Source organism: Acipenser ruthenus, chromosome 5 (assembly GCF_902713425.1).
Source record: "Acipenser ruthenus chromosome 5, fAciRut3.2 maternal haplotype, whole genome shotgun sequence".
Classification (NCBI taxonomy): domain Eukaryota; kingdom Metazoa; phylum Chordata; class Actinopteri; order Acipenseriformes; family Acipenseridae; genus Acipenser; species Acipenser ruthenus.
In genome coordinates, this window is record NC_081193.1 from 58,030,366 (window position 1) to 58,042,626 (window position 12,261).

A 12,261-nucleotide genomic window follows, 5' to 3' on the forward strand; every position below is an offset into this window, starting at 1 on the left:
CAGAGAGAGGAGAGTGAAATGATCTGCAGGGGGGTGGGGGGTGGGAGGATCAGTCAAGTCACAGGCTCCCAGAGTGCCACAAGGCCACGTACAGACTCACAAAATACACTCAAAACCTCCAGGAAAAAAGCTTAAATTATAAAATCATTTTGAGATTAATTCCGGAAGGAAACAAAAAATCTTGGCTTTTGATGAAGCAGCTTGCTCGAATCAGGCTGAAAAGAAAATGACAGGTGCTGTTTAACCATCATCATTGAGCCTACTCTTCTAGGAGACTGGCGTGACGACATTGCCGGTTACTTTGCGACAGCTTTGGGAAGTCTCAGAATTTCAGGTAAACAGTTAACCCATTATGTAATGGATATATTTCGTACTTGAAAGGGAACTAATAATACAACGGCAGTTATATATCGCATAAGTAGTAATACACAATAGAGAAATATACGCAGATAGCAGTAACAGGTACTTTTCTACCTTTACCTTAATAGTCTGTAAAAATGTAATAGAACTGTGACAGGGCGAGGAGCCCTGTACATAGAAGAGGGCAGGGCAAAGCCCTGCTGTTAAAGTATTGTTTTGATTTTATGGTATTTAAAACAAATATATTGTTTATTTATTTTAGAATGGGGTACCCCTCTGCTCGTGTGCAGTTTATTATTTTGTGTTTGTATTATGATTTATTTATTTGTATATAATGACGGCGAAAGCCATGTGTTTTGTTATTGCAAGTATATAATTAAAAACTTTGTGTAGAAGGCAGTCATCACCCAAATTAATTAAGTGATTAATTTGTTGCTAATTGGGAGATGGTCACCTGCATATAAGCCTGCAGCTCTCTGCACTCTGGGTGGGTATTCGGAGGAGTGAACGAGAGCGGAGGAGACAAGAGAGAAATCAAATTAAAAATAAATCTAGGAACAGTGAAGGTGATTTGCCCAGCCTGACCTGGATCATTTATTTGGTTATTGTGTTTGTGATTTTTTTTTGTTCAAACCTTTTATTTTATTTTTGTTTGTTTAAATAAAACGGCGCAAGCGCCATTGCACCGTACCTGCAGTGTCTCTTTGTTGTAGTTCCTGCATCTGGCCTGACGTCACCATCCCGGCTACCCTGTCACAAGAACTAATATATTCATTGATTGAAAACCATTATACAGTAACTAAGCTGTATTATAAAGTCAATAGCCAGAAAAAGGGATAATTCTTTCAAACATCTGCTGAAGAACAACACTTCGGCAACACAGCAGATGATGGTCAAGACAAAGGAGTTGGATTCACTATTGAGAGAAGCACTTGTAGCAAACTACAACAAAGGAAATGGCTACAGAATACCAAAATCCACAAACCACATAAAAATCAAGAAGTACCATGGAAGAAATTCAACTGAAATGTTTGAACGCAGTGGATGTCCAATAAATATTACGGGTAAAGCAAGTAGGAGAATCATTCGAGCAGCTAAAAGTCCAAGATTAACAGCCAAGGACTTAAAGAAAGATTTAGAAGCATCAGGCATAATAGTGCACGAAAGAACTGTCCAAAGACACCTGAACACAGAAGAGTTGTATGCATGTAGACCTCGCTGCAAACCACTTTTAAAGAAAATTCATAAAAACTTGAACAGGAATATGAAACATTCTTCAACAAAATTCTCTGGTCCAATGTAACTAAAATATAGCTTTTCCCACAAAATGAACCACAGTATGTTTGGAGAAAAAGAGGGAAATCCTTCAAGAAGAAAATAAACATGGAGGTGGTTCAGGAACTGGACACAGTTGGGACAATGACCCAAAGCAAATGGCTGTCAGCTCTGAAGAAAACAAAGCTAAAAGTTCTGGAATTGCCTTTGCAATCACCAGATCTCAATCTAATAGAAATGCTTTAGACTGATCTGAAAAAGCTGTAGCCAAGCATTGTGTATCCAATATGTCTGAGCTGAAGGAAGAATGCAAAACAGAATGAGCCCAGACTTCACCAACAAGATGTAACACACTGGTTAAGAATGATCAGAAATGCCTAAAAGCCATAATAAAATCAAAAGGAGGACACACTAAATACTAAAGCCGGTTGTCAATACTTTTGCCATGAAAAAGTACTTTAAATTAAATGTTTTTTTTTAAATAGATTATTTATTAAATTACTAGAAATTATGAATTTAGCTTGTTGATTTATTAAACGTGGTTAAAGTTTACTAAATGCTTGCCCTAATAATTAAGCACTACAATCACATTCCATTTGACAAAGCCCCAGATTAGAACAATGAGGTACATTATGACGAGAATATTGTACATCATGACTGTATGGCAGAAAACAAGAAAAAAACAGGTACATTGCATCTACCTCTTTGATGTTTTGGTGTTTTTTTCAACCCTAAGAAACCACCAACATGTTACTTATAAATAAAGATCCTCCAATAGAATGTGTTCAAGACTTGTCTTCATGGAAAATGGGGAGGGAAACCTTGACAAAAGGCAGTACTGTACAGTTACAAATCAAATAAATAAAAAAAAGGAACAGTATTAATGTTTGTTTTTGTTAATTGCTCACCATTTAAACATCATACAACCTACAAGTAAAATGAAAAGAAAAACACTGACATTACAATACAAAATGTACAAAACATTAGATCAGGAAGTTTGCCATTTCCTTCTCTAACACTTGCTTGGGTTAGTCATTGTGGCATCAAAACCAGAGTTTGCGGTGCCCACTTTATTCTGCTAAAGAAGCACCTGCTCAAATCTATGCAATAATTTTTGGGAGAGTGCTACTTTCAGAACACTACCCCAACAAAACAGTCACCTCTAAGCTACTATTGATACAATACTGAGGTAGGATGAAACTGCAGACAGGGATACAAAAAGCTGCAATGTATCTGTGCACCAAGCACACAAAATCAGCGAGGATGTTAGACCCAGTCTTGGAGCTCTGTTAAGTTTGTGTCAGACATTGTGACACATTGTTATTAAAATTATTGATATACATAGTATGGAAGTCTCGTTCCACTGTTGGCAGTTGCAGTCTTTTATATACCATTTTTTTCATCTTGTGTAATTAAATTTGCGTACACATCTAGTTACCACTTGGTAACATGGGACTACAAGGCAGCCAGTTATTACAATCCTGACAGACCTCTGGTGTAGAAAAGGCACAACCAGAAACCTGTAGCAATATCTAACAGATCAGTTAAGGCTTTACAGTTTTAAAACACAATTTTGCTATCTAAAATTCACAGTGCTAGCTAAAATTCAAAACACACAGAGGCCACAGCTCTCCCTTCCTCTTGGCCCAGCAGTCTTGCAAGAGGTATTGAAAATATATTTCCTTCTAGACCCATTTACAGCTTCGTCATCTTCTTGGATCATTTTAACAAAACAGGTATTTTGCTGAAAATAATGTTACCTTGAATTCATTCTCAATGCAACAGGCAAGACCTCAACTGGTAAACAAAAGACTGCAGGGCTTCAGTACTTTAATTGCTGTCCCAATACTGATGTCAAATGGAATTATTACATACAGGTGCAGGGAACTTCAGAATGAAATCTTAGACAAGTAAGAACAACTTTAAACAAACTAGGATCCATAGAGCTGTAGAAATGCACAAATAATTCCATTGATGTCTAACAAGACCTCTTCATAGGTAGATCTTCATATTCATGGCCTGTGTTTCTCATCAGACATGATGAAGCTGCACCTTATTCACGCACCCTGTTGTTAAACCAGAGTGGTACTGTGGTCCCCATGTCCACCTGGCTCAAGCACTTGCACCATCCTCTTCTATGACCCGGTTCATGCTGGTCCCATGGGTGATGTGTGTTGGAACGTTGCTTAAGTCCCGGATGCTGCTGTGCCGTGACTGGTCATTAAGGCGATGCATGCTGCTGTGCCGCGATTGGTCATTGAGTCTAGGCATGCTTCCGTGTGCAAGCCTGTCATCCATACCTCTGTAACTGCAAGGGGTATACCTGTAAACCATGAAAGAGGTTAGCTACTGACTATTTCCACTTAAATAATACTATATTAAAAACAGGACAGCTATAGTTTGTAGTATGCATGATTGAAGCCAAAGACATCTGAATTGTATGGTGAGCTGGGTAGGTGGGTCTATCATTTTTATTACATTTGTTTGCATATTTTCCACTAAGCTCAATTGTGTCATGTTACTATTAAAGGGACTGTAGCTATAAAACACAAGGTTGTACCACAGCTCAGGACTCATTTCATGTTGGTTAGTTTTTACGAAAATATCCAGGGATAAAACAAATTCTTGAGTACGTATTTAAAAGGAGGATTGCCAAATAAAGACTGATATTGAGTTTGTTATTTAAAGCCATTCTCACAAGTATGAATAACTACAGTACTCAATAAATGTTTGTAGAGTGTTCCATTTATAACAGCTTGGAAGAAGTGGAGTAAGCTGATTAGACCAGATTTTAGTTTATAAATGTTTTGCTTGTAATGAAAAAGTTCAAGTAAAAAATGTTTTTTATAGAGGGTGCTGGCAAACACCTTTATTAAATAGCACATTTATTTGGGAATTTGGAGCTTACAGTTCTAACACCATCACACCCACCTGCCATCGCGGGAGCGGTGCAGACTGCCATGGTAACTGCTCATCTTGCTGTGGATGCTGCCAGCTTTGCTTTTCTGGTCATCCAGCATGGCAAGGTGTGTGGAGGAGGCATGAGTGGAGGTTCCCTGTGTTGAAGTCCCTCTCGACTTGCGAATGATGGGTGTATTGGGGTCTCGCAGAAGGGACTGTGCAAAGTCAGGTTCCTGGAGCACTTGTCGGCTCTCATTCACAGTGCTGCTGTAGGTAACAGAAGGAATATCAGACTATCAGTGCCAGGGAGAAAACATTCTGATACCAAACTGAGGAATGTCCATAACAAATGTCACCACTAGAGGATGTGGATATAGTTCATACAAAAGGAAACACATGTTCATACCCCTGCGCCACAGATTACAGCATTCCTGCCTGACACGATGGTGTTGCATGGCAGCAAATGAGAATTTTGTGAAAACCTTCAAGTAAATGCTTTTGGAAAACAAAACAGGAAGTCAGGACTGTTTAACACAGCCAAAGTTTCATTGCATGTTACATAGGTCTGGATGGAGGTTTAATTGGCTCAATTAAACCATTTAGAACAGGGTTGGAACAAAGACCAGGACAGGAAGAGCTCCTCCAGGACTGTGATTGGCCACCCCTTCTCTAGGGCACTGCCCTCAGTCGGTCCTTTGCACGCAACTTCTAAGTACATAATCATTAGGAGCGTTATTCCCCCATTACATGAGAATTAATAAATCAAGGATTATAAAACGAAGGATCGGACAGACTCTCATAATTCTGAGCGGGTTTACCCATAATTCTATGCATTTTAAATCACAGGCGCCATTATTGGAACCCATGATTAAATTGCGATTGTGGTTCAAATTAACAAATGTTACTGTCCAGTGAATGATTTTATCAATAAAGCAGTCAACGTTATGTATTCTGCAATGTTTTTTTATGTTGAAGTTTTCTGTTTCTCTTAATTTTTTCAAGTTTAATTTGTGTATAGCATGTACACTAGCTAGCTAGATGCTTGATTCTTCTGTATGCGTTGAGTGTCGATGTAGTTAATTGTTAAAGCACTTCATTTTGATTGCCGTTTTTTTTTTTTTTTTTTTTTTTTTTTTTTTTTTAAGTTTGTTTGTTTGGTTTTTAGCACTTCAAATAAATGGTGCGTTATAACGCTTTGACCTGAACAGAACCCTGTCTTGCAGATGTTATGTAACGTTACAGTAGCTTGACAATTTAGGTTCTTACTCATAAACTTTATACAGCTATTCAGTATAAACAGATAGTTTATGTGTTTAAATGTTGTTACTTATTTAATACATAAACAGGCGTTCAGGTCTGCAAAACCGAAAAACGCACCAAAATCACGAGTTGCTAATGCATATGCACTATTTTGGTGTGGTAGGCCTACCTTTCGTTTTAACATTTGTATTTAATTTTCTTATTTTCAAATGTTCATTTAAAACAAAAAACACTGTTTTTTTGCAGAATTTGTTTTATTAATTATATGAGATTGTTTATTTTCGCGAGGACTATAGTATAACGATTTACAAGCCATTTTCACACTTGACCATATTTGCTATACAGTAAATCTTTCTTTTCAAACTCAATATTAATCCAAAGCATATAATAACTGTAACTAGAATGTACATGCATGTTTTTGTTTTATTTATGTTTGACTCAAACATTTTAAATGTATGATCATTTCTAGGGCTTGACACAAACCTGTAACTTAACAGTGTAAAATTATTATTTTTAATATTATTATTATTATTATTTATTTCTTAGTAGACGCCCTTATCCAGGGTGACTTACAATTGTTACATTTTTTTTTTTACATACAATTACCCATTTATACAATTGTTTTTTTACTGGAGCAATCTAGGTAAAGTATCTTGCTCAAGGGTACAGCAGCAGTGTCCCCTACCTGGGACTGAACCCACGACCCTCCAGTAAAGAGTCCAGAGCCCTAACCACTACGCCACACTGCTGTGTTAAGGGGAGCGTACAGTTGTTTCGCCCAGTAGAACATAAACATACTGGCGTTGTTCTCATACTGCAAGGTGTCCCTTCGTTTTTGTTTATTTCAAGTTTAAGTGCCAGCTCGGATGCTACACATATAGCTAGCTATAATATAAATTGGGTGTCGTAAACATTACATACTTTCCGTACTGATGATTATAACTAATTATACGTTACTGTAGCAAAGTGGTTAACAGTGTGCAGGTGCAGGTGATCAATGAACAGACAGACAATTATAATCCAGGTGCAATGCTGTTTAGTGGTTTTTTAAATCCAATGGTCTGATGGCAAAACAACAGTAAATAATAACAATGGTAATGAAGCAATACAGCGGCGTGTATTGCTTATCTGTAATCTGCGGGTTGGCCCCGAAATAATAACAGTCCCGTTTTAATTCACCCAAACGTAACACAAACACAAACACTAGTCCACAGTGCGTGCTCTAGTGCTCGTGGTGAATACAGTTCTTTAGGGAAACAAAGTGCAGTGTTGTTGATCCGGGTTTAGTGCTGGCCTTTGGCGACAGCTCCGGATCGTGTTAGCCGTCCAAATAATTACACACAGTATTATTAACGACAAACAAAAACAAACAAAACACTCATGTTTCACAACACAGGTTCTCCTTCTGGTCACAAAGGAACAGATCACATCACTACATCCTATTTTTATAGCCATGTTATTGCAAAAGTAATGACCACATTTTTAATGCTTCAACATCCAACCAGTTCAGATCAGTGACAATTTATGAAATCCTCAATTTTGTTGGACGTACGCAAAAGCAGATGCGAAACTTAAAGATCCAGTAGACATTATAAGAAACGCCGATTCAACGTGTTTCTTTCCGCAACAGACTTAGCAGAGTGGGCTCCCATCTAAGCCCCGCCCACTCTGTCAGATCCTTCTTTTTATTATCCTTGTAATAAATGAGGAAGTAAACAAAGAATTTAAAGGTTCTTAACATGGATGCATATTGGAAAGCAAAAATCGGTCTGACATCTGGTTCAGTCCAGTTGGCGAGTCAAAAAAATCGGATTGGACTTCAACATCAGCGGTCCATACCGGTTTTACTCTACTGAAGTGGTCAACACGGCCATAAATCCCAGATCAGGCTCCCAAAGCTGATTAATGGCTCAGGACTAGTTTATCAGTCTAAAAAGACACTTCAGGTGTGTGTGACACTGCCGGTGTTGTAACCAATTCAGTACCACTTCAGAAATCTGTATACCCTGGCGCATTGCGCCTATGTAAAATGAGATCGTCCCACGGATACATCTAATTTTCTTTTGCTCGTGTCTGAGGTAAAATATGTGTGATGTGCACACGCTGCAGTTGTCGGCCGCATTTTACAATCACTTACTAACTTTTTTGACAGGACGGCATGATTTCTTTGTGATGTGTATAATCAGTTCTAGTTTGTTTTCATTAAAAACGTCTTTGATATGCGCAGCTAAAACAATCTTTAAATAATTAATGCTTAATGTATTAACTATGCGACCTACCTGTTTATAAACAATTGTGCCGATTTCAAAGTAGCCTATTTTTTACATAGTTTTTTGGATTTCAAAACTTGAAAGTTTAAAGTAAATAATCATGAAAGTTTTCACGAATGTTGTTGCTCTGTGGTTTGTGCTGTTATGTCTGGAATAAACACAAGTTGTGTAAATTATATTAAAAATGCATAATTTATTACATATAACAATATTGTTTACAGATATTTGTTCATATACACACACAAGATTGGTATTGACAGTGAGAAACACAGGGGATACCAAATTAGACAGCTGACAATATCTTAGTCTATGGCTTTCTGTTTACTGATGTCATAATGTTCTGCTATTTTGAATGTTATTCTATCCTGTTCATTTTCTTGATAGAGAACAACTTGTAAATATTGTTTAATTTAAAAAGATAATTGCTTGAGATTAAACACTGTCCCATGTTGCATGGGAAAGAGAATTTAAAAGATCACATGACATGTTCACAGGCTCTGGTTTATTACATGACAATATATAAAATCCACATGTTGTTTGTTGTGTTGCATACGGTCATAACTTCTCATTAAAGTCTCTGTGGGACTTGGCTTTGTATGTACTGTGTTTTTTTGTTTTTATTTTACTGTAGAGCTTTTTAAAAAGTTAATGCTTTAAGTCTTAGGAGTATGCAGTGTTTTATTGCAGTGTTTTATTGCAGTGTTTCCTTCATTGCACCAGTTCCAATCTTTTTAAAACCGAGAGAAAAAAAGCTTGCTGGTCCAGTGTTTGTGCGATACCGGTCCACTCTCTGTACCGGACTTCCTTAAGGTGTACCGGACCTGTACTGGACTTCCATAGATTTGGATCGGACCACTCACGGAATCTAGTCCAGTCTGCATCCCTAGCTCTTAAGCTTAGGTACATTCTGAAATTGGGGCATTAGGGTTAGTCGTTTTAGGTTTTTATTTTTTGATCTTGTAAAATTCCTTAAAAGTAATTTTTTACACTTTCATTTTTTCTTCCGTAACTTGAATGACACTATTTAATTGCATAAAGTCTCAGAAACAAATTGTTAGAACTTGAAGCTACTGCACTAACAAGTAACTACGATGTGATAGGTGTTACAGAAACTTGGTTGTCTGAGAGTGATAGACGAATATAATATTAGTGGGTACACACTGTATAAGACAGGCAGGACAGAAGAGGCAGAGGGGTAGCGCTATACATAAGAAATAGTCTTGAAGCCCAGGTGTTAAATCAGGACAAAGAAAACAATGCAGAATCAATATGGGTCAGAATAATGGACAACAATTCAAAGGGCATAATAATAGGAGCATGCTATAGACTGCCAAATTCAGACGCTGAGCAAAATAATCTGTTATACAATGACATTCGAAATGCGTGTAGAAAAGGAGAAGCCATACTAATGGGGGATTTCAACTTCCCCCATATAAAATGGGAGAACCCGGTGGGGAGTACGACGGACGAAATTGAAATGGTGGAAATGACAAATGACTGCTTCCTAACGCAATTTGTCAAGGCACCGACTAGAGGGGAGGCATGCCTTGACTTAGTCTTTTCAAACAATGACGACAGAATAACTAAAACAGAGGTCAGAGAGCCATTGGCAAACTCAGACCACAACATGGTCTCATTTGAAGTATTTTTTAAAACCCCAAAAGTAATGACTAAAGCTAAGGTTTACAATTTTAGAAAAGCAAACTATGAAGGTATGAAACAGAGACTAACAGAAGTAGATTGGAGTAAAATAGAGAAAACATCCACAGAAAAAGGATGGCTGTTTTTTTTTTAAATGTAGTACTAGATGCGCAAAACAATTACATCCCAAAAGTAGACAAATCTAAAACAGAATGGCCAAAATGGTTTAATAGATCAATTAAAAAAAATATTCAGCGAAAAAAGGCACTTTACAGAGCATTTAAAAAGGGACCAAAAAAAAAAGTACACAGAAAGAGTACTTGGAACTGCAAACACAAGTCAAAAAGGAAGTTAGAAAGGCCAAGAGAGAGATAGAAATCAATATTGTTAAGGGGGCTAAAACCAATTCCAAAATGTTTTTCCAATATTATAACAGCAAGAGAAAATTCAAACAGGAGGTTAAATGTCTAAGAGACACAAATGGCAAAATCATAGATGAAGAAAAAAAATAGCAAATATATTCAATGATTACTTTTCACAGGTTTTTACAAAGGAGGACACGGACAACATGCTCCACATGTCGACCTGTTCCTATCCAATTTTAAATAACTTTAGCATAACTGAGGCAGAAGTGTTAAAGGGACTAGGAGCTCTTAAAATAAACAAATCCCCTGGGCCGGATGAGATCCTCCCAATAGTACTCGAAGAAATGAAAGAAGTTTTTTTACAAACCGCTAACCAAGATCATGCAACAGTCTCTTGACACAGGGGTTGTACTGACAGACTGGAAAAAAGCAACGTAATACAGATCCACAAAAAGGGAGACAAAACCGAACCAGGTAACTACAGACCAATAAGCCTGACTTCTATTATATGTAAACTTATGAAAACTATAATAAGATCCAAAATGGAAAATTACCTATATGGTAACAATATCCTGGGAGACAGTCAGCATGGTTTTAGGAAAGGGAGATCGTGTCTAACTAACCTGCTTGACTTTTTTGAGAATGCAACACTGAAAATGGATAATTGCAAAGCATACGACATGGTTTATTTAGATTTCCAGAAAGCTTTTGACAAAGTCCTGCATAAAAGACTCAGAAATGTCTTCATCTACACAATGTGGGGAAGCTATAAAAAAGGCCAACAAGATGCTCGGATATATTTTGAGAAGTGTTGAATTTACATCAAGGGAAGTAATGTTAAAACTTTAAAATGCATTAGTAAGACCTCACCAAGAATATTGTGTTCAGTTCTGGTCACCTTGTTACAAAAAGGATATTGCTGTTCTAGAAAGAGTGCAAAGAAGAGCAACCAGAATTATCCCGGGTTTAAAAGGCATGTCGTATGCAGACAGGCTAAAAGAACTGAATCTATTCAGTCTTGAACAAAGACGACTACGCGGCTATCTGATTCAAACATTCAAAATACTAAAAGGTATAGACAATGTCGACCCAGGGGACTTCTTTGACCTGAAAAAAGAAACAAGGACCAGGGGTCACAAATGGAGATTAGATAAAGGGGTATTCAGAACAGAAAATAGGAGGCACATTTTTACACAGAGAATTGTGAGGGTCTGGAACCAACTCCCCAGTAATGTTGTTGAAGCTGACACCCTGGGATCCTTCAAGAAGCTGCTTGATGAGATTTTGGGATCAATAAGTTACTAACAACCAAACGAGCAAGAGGGGCTGAATGGCCTCCTCTGTTTGTAGGCCAATTTAAAATCTTGCAAAAATGTTATAACCTGTTTAGCAAATAATGTTCTCTTAATTACAATTTAGTTAAAGTAATTTAACTTCACTCGCTTTTTGTGTTCACTTTAATTAACAAGGAGTTATCTTTTTTTTTGTACATGGTTATCACAGTGAAACAGAACCAGAGTCAAATTCAAGTTACGGAAAAAAAACTAAAGTGATCTTGTTTTACAATCAGACATCACATGATCAAAAATCAATAATATAGTGTATAACAATTCTATGAATATTATTATTATTATTATTATTATTATTATTATTATTATTATTATTATTATTATTATTAATTTCTTAGCAGACGCCCTTATCCAGGGCGACTTACAATTGTTACAAGATATCACATTATTTCACATTATACAGATATCACATTATTTTTACATACAATTACCCATTTATACAGTTGGGTTTTTACTGGAGCAATCTAGGTAAAGTACCTTGCTCAAGAGTACAACAGCAGTGTCCCCCACTGGGGATTGAACCCACAACCCTCCGGTCAAGAGTCCAGAGCCCTAACCACTACTCCACACTGCTGCCACACTGAATATTGTATGTATGGTTGTATTTTACAATAAATGAAAGTGTCACTATAGTTTTGTTGTTTAGATTTTTCACAATCATCCCAAAACGGGGAAAAAAAAAATATTTCTTTCTTGTCTAATTTCAAAGAAACATGTCAAACGTTGCTCAAAACTAAACGGTCAAAAAATTATTTTAAGTTGCAGGGCATGAAGTTAAGATCACGAAGGGCAAGGCAATGTTGCCTTCGTTGGGCATGAAAATTCAGGGGCACAAAGGCA

The 12,261-nt window shown here is 37.0% G+C and overlaps 1 protein-coding gene across 4 annotated transcripts in view; it reads right to left on the reverse strand.

Annotated features, from left to right (window-relative positions):
* Positions 1-2,508: 2,508 nt before the first annotated feature.
* The window catches only part of LOC117402412 (frizzled-3), a 67,044-nt gene continuing 57,291 nt past the window's right edge, over positions 2,509-12,261 (reverse strand). For 3 of the 4 annotated variants that reach the window (XM_034003519.3, XM_034003517.3, XM_034003520.3), the window contains exons 6-7: positions 4,567-4,803; positions 2,509-3,958 (exon numbers count right to left, since the gene is read on the reverse strand). In XM_034003519.3, the coding sequence (XP_033859410.2) occupies positions 3,748-3,958; positions 4,567-4,803 (448 nt within the window). In that variant the 3' untranslated portion in view covers positions 2,509-3,747. The remainder of the gene's footprint in view (positions 3,959-4,566; positions 4,804-12,261) is intronic. The other variant, XM_059024331.1, reaches the window with a different exon arrangement.